The 12,648-nt window shown below is 40.0% G+C and overlaps 1 protein-coding gene and 1 long non-coding RNA gene across 4 annotated transcripts in view; one reads left to right on the forward strand and one right to left on the reverse strand.

Annotated features, from left to right (window-relative positions):
- Nucleotides 1–12,648, reverse strand: part of ankfn1b (ankyrin repeat and fibronectin type III domain containing 1b) — a 155,116-nt gene that overhangs the window by 35,334 nt on the left and 107,134 nt on the right. For all 3 annotated transcript variants that reach the window (XM_088322934.1, XM_088322933.1, XM_088322935.1), the window contains one exon: nt 4,550–4,672. In XM_088322934.1, the coding sequence (XP_088179060.1) occupies nt 4,550–4,672 (123 nt within the window). The remainder of the gene's footprint in view (nt 1–4,549; nt 4,673–12,648) is intronic.
- The window catches only part of LOC148347638 (uncharacterized), a 47,221-nt gene that overhangs the window by 30,849 nt on the left and 3,724 nt on the right, over nt 1–12,648 (forward strand). The gene's annotated exons all lie outside the window — the stretch shown is intronic.

A 12,648-nucleotide genomic window follows, 5' to 3' on the forward strand; every position in this document is an offset into this window, starting at 1 on the left:
CTCATATAGGTGTAGAAGAAAAATGACTGTAAAATGTAGCTTACAATTTCAGTTGCAGGAAAATCTCCCCATAACAATCTACCTTAAGGTTTTGCATGGCCCGAAACAAATGCTCATAATTGATACTCAATCCTTGCACTAATACACAGAGTACCCAGTTAAGGTTAGGCATGCACCTGTCCTCTAGGAGGCAATGGAGTTTTATAGGACAATGCCATACAAAACTAATCATGAGGGAAGAAGAAAGGCAATGGCAAAGCGAAGCCACCAGAGACCAATGTCGGTGTCATTTTTAAGCAGACTTGTTGAGAAACATGGCAACAATTTTAAGCATTTAGATGCACATCATCCCAAATTTAAGCACATTTCAATCCTTGAACATTAAAATTAAAGCGTTTAAGGATTTCTAGCACTCGTACAAAAACCAATTTAGACAATGAGTTCTTGATTCGTAAAGAATGTCATTTATATATCTCATCTCATCTCATTAGCCGTACCGCTTATCCTCAGTAGGGTCGCGGGGGGGCTGGAGCCCATCCCAGCATTCATCGAGCAGTGGGCAGGGGACACCCTGAACTGGTTGCCAGCCAATCGCAGGGCACACAGGGACAGACAACTCATTCGCTCATTCACACCTAGGGACAATTTGGACCGGCCAATTCACCTGAAATGCATGTCTTTGGAATGTGGGAGGAAACCGGAGTGCCCGGAGGAAACCCACGCAAGCACGGGGAGAACATACAAACTCCGCACAGAAAGTCTGGAGCTGGATTTGAACCCACGACAGGTTCCCATGACATGAACTGTGCCGCACAAGCGCTAACCACTGCGCCGCCGTGCTGCCCGTCATTTATATATATATATATATATATATATATATATGAGAGAGAGAGCTAGATATATAGAGAGAGAGAAAGAGATAGATATATATATATATATAGAGAGAGAGAGAGCGATAGATAGTTATATAGATAGAAAGAGAGATAGAGATAGAGTGATAGATATAGATATAAAAAGGTATTCCCTAAACGTATTGTATGCCTTAAATGCATACAGATGCCTTAAAATTGAAACACGCGGGTATGCTTTATACTCCGTGGAAGAAAACAACATAGCTAAGGACTCATCCAAAACTAATGTGTTAGGAATTCCGTTTAAAGCTTTTATAGTCATGTTTTTTATGATATTTTGGGGAAGAAAAATTTATTGTCCTCAATGAAAATTTCCAAAAATAAAGTGTGGTGAGAAATGGAATACAAGCACAGAGATTGTAATGATTCATTGGAGGATTCGACGCCAATGACTTAGCATTCCAAGGAAGCGAGCGCTCGCCCCGTCAGTAGCCGGCTTGACTTGTCCTGACCTCCCGACGGTGTGACTCACGACCTCGTTTATGATGTCACAAAAAGCGCTCGCTCTCTCGTAACGGCAGCTCAACCCAGAGAAAGTTGGAATTCGGGAATATACGAGCCCGAAACCCCCCGCTCGTAAATGAGTGTGTCCAATCGGCCTACTGCGTTTCATTAAAAGCAGACCGCATCGGTCGCTGTTCTCCTTTTTCAAGGCAAGGTTCACCGTCGTCGGGCAAAACGGCGCTCCGAGAAAAGAAAAAATAAAATACGCTGGTAAAAAAAAAAGTGAAGGACCTCACACTGCAACGACATTGCCCGTGCAACCTAACATGGCCGTCCCGCTGACAGACCACACAGATTCCCCGACACGGGTCCAGAGACCACACAGCGAGTCCTGGAAGCAAGACACAAGACAACCTGATGCTGGATTGCGTGATTCACGGGGAGAATCCAGCATTTCTATTAGGGCTGCAACTAACGATAACTTCATCATCGATGACTCGGTCGATGATTTTTTCCGATTAATCGGATTCCTAAAAGATATTTTGAGTTTCATCTTCTTTAGATATTTTAAGAACGTTTTAGAAGGGTATAAAAATAGTGCAAAAAACAACAGAACACTTTATAATACAAAATGATATAAAAAATCCAATTATCTTGACAATTACCAAAAATACATAGAAGTGTATGCTATACACCTGAAAATATGTAAGATACCCTTTTCCTACCACCTTACAAACAGATCACATTATATTTGGACTTATCATACAAAACAAAAAAGAAAAAGCAATACATTTCACTTTATGTGTGGCAATTTTTTTATCCACAGAAAAATATGTAAAAATTGTAAACCTAGTTTTAAAAATTTTGTCAACAATTTGATAAACATCCCCAATATGAAAAGGATATATATTATGCTTAACATTCTGCCCTTTGTGTAGAATTAAACATGTCAATAATATTCTTTTGATTTTCTTTATTTACCCTTGTTCTGATTTTTTTTTCTCCGTACTTCTGCACCTCCGTCTTTTCCCTTGACAATTGTTAACAGTCACCCACACCAAAGTTGAATCTTTCATGCCAATTATGTTTGTAATGATGCAATGATCAATGGAAAATGATTAAAAATGTCAGATAACTTAAACAAAAATGATCTTAATGCCCTCTGCCGGACTAAAGTGATACTACAACTTTCAGCATCACCACAGAATTGTTTGAACTTGTGTTTGCATTGATTTAAGGTACTTAGTTTTTCACAAATCACACAAGACAACAAATTGATGATCTATTTAGGTGCCAACGCTTTTAATAATTTATTTGATCGATTAGTTGTTGCAGCCACAATTTCTACGTATTGTCAAAAGACACAAACGAATGCTGCTAACAGTCACGCTATAAAGCAATGGTAATGCTACTTTTCTTCATGCTCTCTATCTAATCTTAAAACAAACACGCAATTGCTGTTATTAGCTGAATTACATTATTTAATTAAATTCAGGTAAGTACCTTATTCATTGGTGTATAACCCGCACCCCCGTTTTTTGAATAGAAATCGCTAACATTTTGTTTTACTTTATTGGTTCCAACTAAGTATTGTGAGCGACAATCGTTTAAAACATGCAGTCATAATTAAAATAATTTATTGACAACGTAAACTCTGGACACAATACCAATATAACATTTACAATGTATTCATTTAAGTCCAATTCATCAAAAGAGTTTTTCCCCTCGTCGTGCTTTTGCAATTATTAATATCTTTCAGCACAACTTTGTTTTCTCCATTCTCTAACGGTTGTCTCTGGTACCGTGATTAAAAATAATGTGTGATAATGAGATGAAATTAAATGCCTATATCAATGGTGGATTACTAATTAGAATTCAGCACCTTCACCACTACGACCCGGGTTCTATTCCCTTTGCATCCAATGTTTTGTGATTGTGATCAGCAATATTTTTCGACGGATCAATCATTGCACAAATTAGGTAAAAACTACCATAAAACCTCGTGTATAACGCCCACCCAAAGCTGAACAGATATCTATTGGTCCCATTTTTGAAACCATATCTGGTGCAATTCGACTTGGTGTGTCCTGCCCTTATTTTTTTACTGTAATTTCTTTTTCATGTCAGCTTTAACATTATTCCTTTCCATCTTTTCTGTCAGTGCTTCAACTTGGGTACTTATTATCTCATAATTCGGTCACGTACGAGGGAATCATGCAGACCACCAAATTCGCAGCCCCTCGCTTTGTCCTCCAAATCAGTGTAATAAACTTCAGTAGCACTGAAGTTTATTATATTTAGAAATGGCATTGGTGACATCTTGATTTCGGATAATGTACCGCAATATGGTAGTGCTGAGTTCAACAACTTTGCTAACCACATTTCAAAGATCTCACTTCCAGTCCTGGGCATGCGCAATCCAATGGGCAAGCAGAAAGGGCGATACAAACAGTAATGCATCAGTGAAAGAAAGCAGAGGACAGTCATGGGGAACCCTATATTTTACTTTTGGAATATCGCAATACACCACTGGGGATTAGGATTAGGACTGTCACCAGCCCAGCTGCTAATAGGAAGGCGGCTCAAAAGAAAACTGCCGACATTAATCTCACTGCTTACTCCAAAAGGATTGGGACAAGTGCGCAACCAGCTGAGAGAAAAGCAACAGAAACTGTACTTTGACCGCCCAACAACAATCCCTCCTGATTTGCGAGAAGGAGACGTGGTCAGGGTGCAAAAAGGAGAGACCCGGAAGCTAGCTGTCATCCTTCATGAGCAGCCAAGATCTCGGCTGATGGGACACAATACAGGAGGAACCAAAACAAGTGAGGAGACCTTTCCCCACACTAAGGATTTGGACATGAAAACGGACATGGACTCAGAAACACAAGACTGTGACACAAGTGTAAGACATAAAAATAAAACAATAGCAATTTCAACAGAGCACAAAGTAGTTGAAAACCACTTACAACTGGTGAGCATTCTGAAGAATATTACTATACAAGGTCTGGTAGACAGACTAACCCTAAACTAACTACCAAACTAAACAATTGCATATTCTGTGGACACATTGATGATTTAAAAAAAACGCTAACAAAAGAAAGCGCCGTGAAATGGGCCAACGCCGATACTATGCCCTCTCCAACCATACCGGGAATTAAACCGGCGACCACTTATAAGGTCTTTGTACTTACCAATCCACGCTAAGAGAGCGTCGCCGGTAGGAATGCGCGCGTTCCGACGTGGTCTTCTCGGCTTTGGACGGTCTTTCTTTGAGGGAGAGGCGATGAGTAAACTTGGAGATTCCAGATTCGGACCTGGCAACAGAAATGTGAGCAATTAAATAACATGAGGATTTTTTTGGCAACAGCAGAACAACTGCATTAACAAAAATCCTGGATCATAATTCACATTCAAATCAATTCATCTCAACGAGGGTCTCGGGGCTGCAATTAGGCCCAAGGCCGTCGTTTGGACAAACACACGTCAACAAACGATGTGTAGTTGTATTTGCTAATGCTTAGCTAAATGTTCAATACCGTTTACTCTTGATATTGGGGGAATTGGACTGCAATATATTAAATGTACCTTTATTGAGCTATTTCGTCTGATTTATTGTTGAGGGATTCAAACACAACTAAATTGCTTGTTCTCAGCAAAAAACATAATTACAAGCAAGAAAACAGGCTTTCGTAGGAGCAATAAAAGTTGGACGTTATTGATGACCAGAAGGCAACACAGACAAGGCAGCGCCGTAGATTCATGTTAAGTACTAAAACACATTAGAACAGCAACTTATTCAATCAACGTGAAATATTATTGTCGGACAAGCATGTCTTTTTAAAATGTCTTTCCAATGAAATTACTTAACATCGCAACAAAGCCAAACCTCCCCGCGGACACATGAGGTTGCTGGTAAAGTAGACGATGCCTCGTATTTTCCAAATCATTTTTGCAGGGAATAAAAAAAAAAAACAAAAAAAAACAAAATACATGTTAATCTGCTTGACTCCGTTGCCAATGTTCCAGTTTGACTACTAGCAGAAAACAAGACGGGTTAAAATGAAACGTAAACAAACACTTTATCCGGTGAGCATGCTAAATTTGTGTCTCGCCATCTAACAACCTCTCATTAAATTGAAAGTTACAGCTCTTTTCCAAACTTAAAATCCATTTGGCCTATCCCGCTGACATACAAAATGAAATAATAACCCTGAGACTCTGACTGGCTCAACAGTAGTCTCAAGATATATGCATTTAATTTGTTCAATAGATAATTCATAGCTAAAACACAACAATTACAAATCATCTTTATAAATTCAATTATAAGCGAAATGCCATTTATCAGTTCCCAGCTAGACCAAGAAGGAAAAAAAGTTTTTTTCTAAAAAGAATAGTGTGTTCAATATACATTCATCCTTGCTATAATGCGGTTCACCAATCACGGTCTTGCTGCTTCACCGATTTTCAACGTGGATGGTGTTCTGCAATCTGATTGGGTGAACAGTCCTTAATAGATTGCGTATTGGTAAAAACAAAAAGGAAATACTGCAGACTCCCAATATACAGTGTAAGTACGACGTTCTCAATTCACGGTATGGAACAAAGAATGTTTTCCTTTCTTTACACGGCGTTGGCCTCTACTAAATATACGATTAAAAAAAAAAAAGTAGTTTGCGGCGTTTTGTTTCTAAGGTATTGGTTGGCATGATATAAAATACTGGTCTGCTATTGGTTTGCGTCACGGCATCGTCAAAATGCCGATTTGCAATGCTTTGTACTCTCTTCCACAATGCTTTTCTCTTCATTCAGTTCAGAATCTCGCGTGCTTGGTATCGACTTTGCGCATCGCCGATACAATACTTGTTTATATTGGATTTATTAGCTATGGGCTCCAAGGCTTGCAGTGATGCTAAAGAGGGAATAAAACACACAATAACCACGGAAATTAAGCCTGTGGTTATCAATGCATTCGACGACTGAACATGAATTGCTACCTTTGCTAAGTTGCACGGCCATAACCAACTGATGATTGGTACTATTTTTAAAATTAGGAGGTGACTAAAGCGAGAAAATCTTCTAAAGAAATGCCAAACTTTGCATGAGAAAGTTTTGTAATCTGTTTCATTTTTGATATGCTGTTTCTGTGTCCTCTACCCTTCATCCACCCGCTGACTCCACTTTACCAGGTCAAGTCATGTTAAACTATAGGCAAATTATTTTTCCTTCTTTACATGTATAATATTTTGTAATCATCATAAGCGTGTATATACACTTAAGTAGCACTTATTTTGGTTTTATCTGGGGTATTGAGGGTTTGCAATGCATCAGGTACACATTACCAGTGATATTCACTTTCTCCCCAAAATGATATTTAAAAATATGATAATAAACAAATGAAAAAAAAACAATTTAAAAGCTTTTGGCTCCTCTAGTGTGAATTAATTTCCCTTAAGACAAGAGGAAGTGCTTTGTTCAAATTCCTTGACATTTTATAACAATGAGAATAATATTCATATTTGTTTACCTGTTGATGACGTTTTACATTCTTGTTTAGCATTGAACGATGGGAAGGAAACATTTTAAAATTGTTTAGTATATAAAGTGGCCTTCAAAAGCCCGAGGGGCCTTTATGCAGGCGATTTCTTGGAATGAACCACAGTGCTGCTTTAAGTGATTTTTCCTCCTAGATTTCAAACTAAATCCTTCAGCAAATCTGCTTCCAAGCCCAGCTAGCACCTGTTTCTGTATGAAGAAGTTGCGAGGGGGCAGCTTTCTCCTTGAGATGACCTCATCGGAAGGCTTATCTGTTTGAAGAACCGCCCGTTCCCCTCCCTCCAAAACTCGCTGCCTTCTTTCCCACTCCCACAACCTCTCCGACTGACCCCGTGCCAACGTCTCCAAAGACCCGCTCGACCTCAAAGACAAAGAGGCATATTTTCCAGTATGACTCACGTAGACGAGGTGTGGGATTTTCATCAAACGGCTAAAGAACCCCTAATTGGTGGTATTATGTCTGGACGCCGCCTTTAAGAGTTCTTAATTAAACGAGTAGCTACTGTAGTCCACGTCAATGCCGCTTGACATCGAATGATGGTTTGAAAAAACACAAACTATAACGAAGAGCGATGAGTTTGTCTCGTCGATGGTTATGGTTGTATACGCCTCTTGGCTTACGGGTTGGCTAAACCGTTGGGCTTGGGACCAACAGTTGGGTTAAGGGTGCCGGTAATACTTCAAACAAACATTGGGATCAAACGCGCAGCAATGGGTTGATGACTTCAATGGCACCAGAATGTATAGGATCACCACTTCAAACAAGGCGGGGTGGCAGCGGACATAGACGGGGGGTACGGGGAATCCCTTTGAGGGCTTTAGGGGAAGACGGGACATGCGAAGCAGGTGGGTCGCGGCCGATGCGGTCGGCCGGCATTTGGCTCCCTGAGAGCCTTAAATCCGGCACCGGCCCAAGCAGCTGTCCGGGGTCAACATCCCAGTTGTGAGAAGGGTCTGATGATGCAATCGTCTTTCGGGAAAAAGCATTCATGTCCGGTACTATGAATAAAGATAGTGTGATAATGCCTTTTCACAAGTCATTTATATCCTTGGTGGTCTTGTGGTTAGGATTTGGTGTTATCACCGTTGCGACCTGGTTTTTAGTCTGGTTGCATCCAATGGGATGCGATTGAGGTCAGTAATATTTTTCAAAACAATCAATCGTTGCACAAATAGGGCAATTTACTACTGTAAAACCTTGTGAATAATGCACAGCTAAACTTGAGTTGTTTTTAGGCATTAAAAATAATAAAAACAAAAAACCTTAAATTGATAGTAATAGCTCTTTTCCAAACTTAAAAGCCATTTGGCATATCCCTGACATGGTTGGGTTGGTGAATCCCTTGACCACTAGGGGTGGCAGGGCATCCCTATGGTGTGTCTTGGGGAAGTACAGCCTGGTGGTGCCAATCCCTATCCAGGCCAACAAATGTTTCCACAAGGTCTTGTACCGGGGACCTTACGCCTGTTAGACGACTACTGCACTACGAAACCACTATCCCCCTGAGATACAAAATATGAAATAAAATGATAACTCTGAGACTCTGACTGCCCCAACAGTGATCTCAAGATACATGCATTTAATTTTCCCGATGAAAATGTCCTAAAAAAAATTGTTCAATTATAAATTAAAATATAAATGAAATGCCATTTATCCATTCCCAGCTAGGCCAAGAAGCAAAAAAAAAAATAAAAAAAAAATAAAGGTGTTTTTCTAGTAAGGGAAATCTGTTAGGAATACAATAATCCCTTACTATAACATTGTTCGCCTTTAACGGTATCTCATCGTGCTTTGTGTTCTGCATTCTGATTGGATAAATTGTCCCTAAAATAAATGAATCACAAATTTCTGGTCAATTGTAGGGTAAAAACAAAGCTAACAAAGAATACATGTTAAATGAACACAAGTAGTTTATCTGTCTACTCTTGACCCAAATTGGCTCCATTTTGACCTACCCTCTTTTAAGAGTGTGATGCTTACATGGCCTTTGCCAGTTATCAGTTCACCACAGATTTTAAAGGTCATGGTGTCCGAACTGCTTTCCTTCTGTAAGACAAATGAGCCGATTCCAAAAATCCCAAGGGTCACAAAAATGTTCACACTGGATGACTTAAAACTCAAATCATTTAAATTAGGAATATGATTCTTAGTTTATTTTACTTTCTGATCTTCAACTAGGACCTGAAAGGCTTTACTCAAAACAGATGTTTCAAAACCTGATATCTTCATTTTGCATTACAATAAACTGAAACAAAAAAACATGTAATTGGTTGCAATCAGAACATTTTTATGTTTCAGTTTTTATTATCTGGAGAGTGCCCTTCGTGATTGCAGAAATGCTGATTGTCCTCGATTCCTCATCACTCTGGCCTGCATTGTGGCAGCTCCACTTTTGTTTTCCGGCTCTGACTTTTCCTTTACTTTGTAAAGGTGGTACTTAAATTCACCAAACTATTTCACAGCACACAAAGGCATCAATGTTGCAATTTGACCAGGATTTGGCCTCGCTCACCTAGTTTCCTTGAGAATCTGCAGCATTCGGGAAAAACTGTGACACAGAAGCAGCGGTGATGTGAATAACATTGAGTTTATTCAAGGTTAACTTTAACCTGAACGTGTGACGAATTAGCAAGCTTCATACGAACTGATCTTCTAAACTCGTTTATTTTTTAAACAAGGATTGTATTTATTGAAAAGCCCTCATAGCTTCCAATAATACACAAAAGCTTTACTGTTTGGAAAGTAATTCCAAGATGCTACTTGGTGAACTTATCTGCCCTATGTGATCTGTCTGACCGCTCCTTACCCGCTGATCTTATTTCATATTATTAGGAGACACCATAATAAATTATGAAGCCAGACAAATACCTGACCTCGTTTCAGCAATTATGGGCAATGGCAGCGGCCCTAAAACAACATGTTTGAAGGGGAGGGAAAACAAAGCTTTATTGCCAATTGGACTGCAATACGCCAGGAAGAATAGAGGCGCCCATCAGTAGAACTGCAAACGTGACCGACGCTCATTTTCGCGCGGGCTTAGGAAAACAGAGTTCAATTCATGAACATAACCCTCAACAGGCCAACAGAAAGCCTTTCAGTAGTCCTATCATAAAAGACAGCAGCCAGGCTATGAACATCGCTAATTAAAAGTGCTCAAAGAAAGCCTTGTTTTTCCACATGGCGTGCCCATCCAAAGTGAAAAAGGCCTCCCCCCCTGAACCCATACCCATCACTTTGGATGGAGTTCTCACCATTATAGCACACTGAAATTCAGAAAAAAAGACAAAGGAAAAAAAAAAGACCATAATCCCATTTCAAATTAAGGCGACTATAACACCATGTGCTTTTGCTAGAAGTATCTGCTTACTACTAGAAAACCTTACTACTCCATAATATCGTTAAAAGCGTGGCATTGAGTCATCTTGATCTGCATAGAGCAAAAAAAAATCTCCCTCACTCATGTACCCTGTTGCTTGATTCCACCCATTTCCACAGCGTCAGCACTAACGGCATTTTCAGGGAGTTAAAAATAAGAAAACAATTCAACGCCTTTTTTTCCACCCAGTCTTTGGTTGGGTTTGACTGGCTTCTTTTGGAGTTTCAAGTGTATTCTTAAGCAGGCTCCACACTGCCAATGAGATAAGAGGGCTAAACATATGGAAAAAAGCAGTAGCTTGGAGGATTGCAGCGCTGCATTGCGAGAAAAAAATGCTGTCGTCTTCTTCAGTTCTAGTTAGAAAAGTGTCGGGAGTCATATGATCGTCGTCACAGCGGTAGGAACCCCCTTGTAGAACTCACCGCAAAAGTGTATGACGTAAATATCGGCACTGAGGGGGCGATACAATGAATGCGTATTTTCCAAGATGAACTTGCAGTTCTTCCAAAGACTGAGCACATGAAACAACAGCCGACTGCATTGCGGAATCGCCACAAAAATGCAAAGTTGACCAAGAAAAACTGGAAAAAACTCGACTTTAATATTGTGTTTTATCCAGGACTTATGGTTTTCTTAACCTTTTGTGAGCCAAGGCACATTTTTTCGAGACTTTCATGGCAAAAAAACTTTGACCAATAAAATGGAGTTTGGAAGAGTGGGTGTGTGATAAGTGATAAGTTATGTGTGAATATTGGGAAGAGTAAGGTGATTAAGTGTTCACGTGATGAAGTGGGCATGGCGTTAGAAATAAGGTTGCATGGACAGGTGATGGAAAAAGTTGAAAGCTTTAGGTACTTGGGTTGTGATGTGGCTGCAGTTGGTGGAATGGAGTGCGAGGTGTTGCACAGAGTGAATCAAGGAAGCAAGGTTTTGGATGCTCTGAGGAGAGTGATGAGCAACAAGAGTATGAGTATGGATGTTAAAAGGGGATTGTATGAGAGTGTGATTGTGCCAACTGTGTTGTATGGTGCAGTAACATGGAGCCTGAACGCAGATATCAGAAGGAAATTAAATGTTTTTGAGATGAAGTGTTTGAGGAGTATGTTAGGAGTGACAAGATTGGATAGATTGAGAAATGAAATTGTGAGAGCCAGAACTGGAGTAGTAGTGGAACTGAGCAAGCGTGTGGATAAGAGTACTCCGTTGGTTTGGACACATGGAGAGGATGGATGAGGAGCAAATGTTGAAGAGGATCTACAGAGCAGAAGTTAAATGGAAGGAGACCAAGAGAAGGGCCGCGATTGACGTGGATGGATGGTGTTATGAGTGCACTGAAGGAAAGAGATCTGAATATAATGGAAGCTAGAGGTCTTGTTGGTGATAGGAATGACTGGAGAGGTGTGGTGAAAGGATAGTGGGATGTTTGGACGCCTTCTACGGGATGGGCAGGGCACCTGCATGATGCAGCAGGGGTAAACCAGTGAAAGCTGTCGGGCCCTGCTGTTGAACAGAAGAGTGTGTTGAGTCACCCTGACCCGAGTGACATGGCCACTTTCTCGTGTCCCGTTTCATCTGGAGGGACGAAAGCATGACCAACTTGGGTGCCGAGGTGCTTAACTTGTTTGGGTGTTAGGGCATTTGGGTTGGCCATGGTCCCAAAAAACATATGTGTGTGTGTTTTTGCTACTTTTTCCCCTTTTCTTCATTTTTGTATGTGTTTGTCTTGCTGTCGGTCACCCCTCTCGAGGGATATGACCAGGATAGATAGATGGATAGAAAATGATCAAGGCAGGCTATAATGAAGCCCAAGTTGACACATTTATATTTGTTTTTATAAGTGTCTTTAATAGGAATACTTTTCTGTGTTTTTGCTGAAGTGATACTTAAGATGAGCAATATTTTTGCCAGTAGAACTTTATATTTTTTTTAAATATTTTTCCTAAAAAAAAAAAAACCTGCAAAACAAAACTTTGGGATGACAGGGAAAGCTCAGACGTCATCTTTAAGTGCAATAAGTTAACATAATTCTTTACCTGCACAACATCACTAGGTACGTATAAAAACTAAAAATGTATCAATTTTTTGCTACCTTTGCAGATAGGGAATACTTTTCCAATCACTGTATTGATGAATGAAAGACAGCACAGATATTCAACAACAGCAAATGTAATGAATAATTGCCAATTTGTTGTCACCAATCCAATGAAATTGGACGATTTACTGCAGTGCACTAGAAAGGTCTCACAGGAAACTAGCGTGCCGTGGCACACCAGTTGTGAAACACCACTCCGGTGGAGGTAAATCTTGTGGCAATTTGCAACAACCACTCTGTAATTTACTGTTTGTATAGTATGTGGGTC

The sequence above is a fragment of the Urocampus carinirostris genome, chromosome 19 (assembly GCF_059441175.1).
Source record: "Urocampus carinirostris isolate Australia breed hairy pipefish chromosome 19, RoL_Ucar_1.0, whole genome shotgun sequence".
NCBI lineage: Eukaryota > Metazoa > Chordata > Actinopteri > Syngnathiformes > Syngnathidae > Urocampus > Urocampus carinirostris.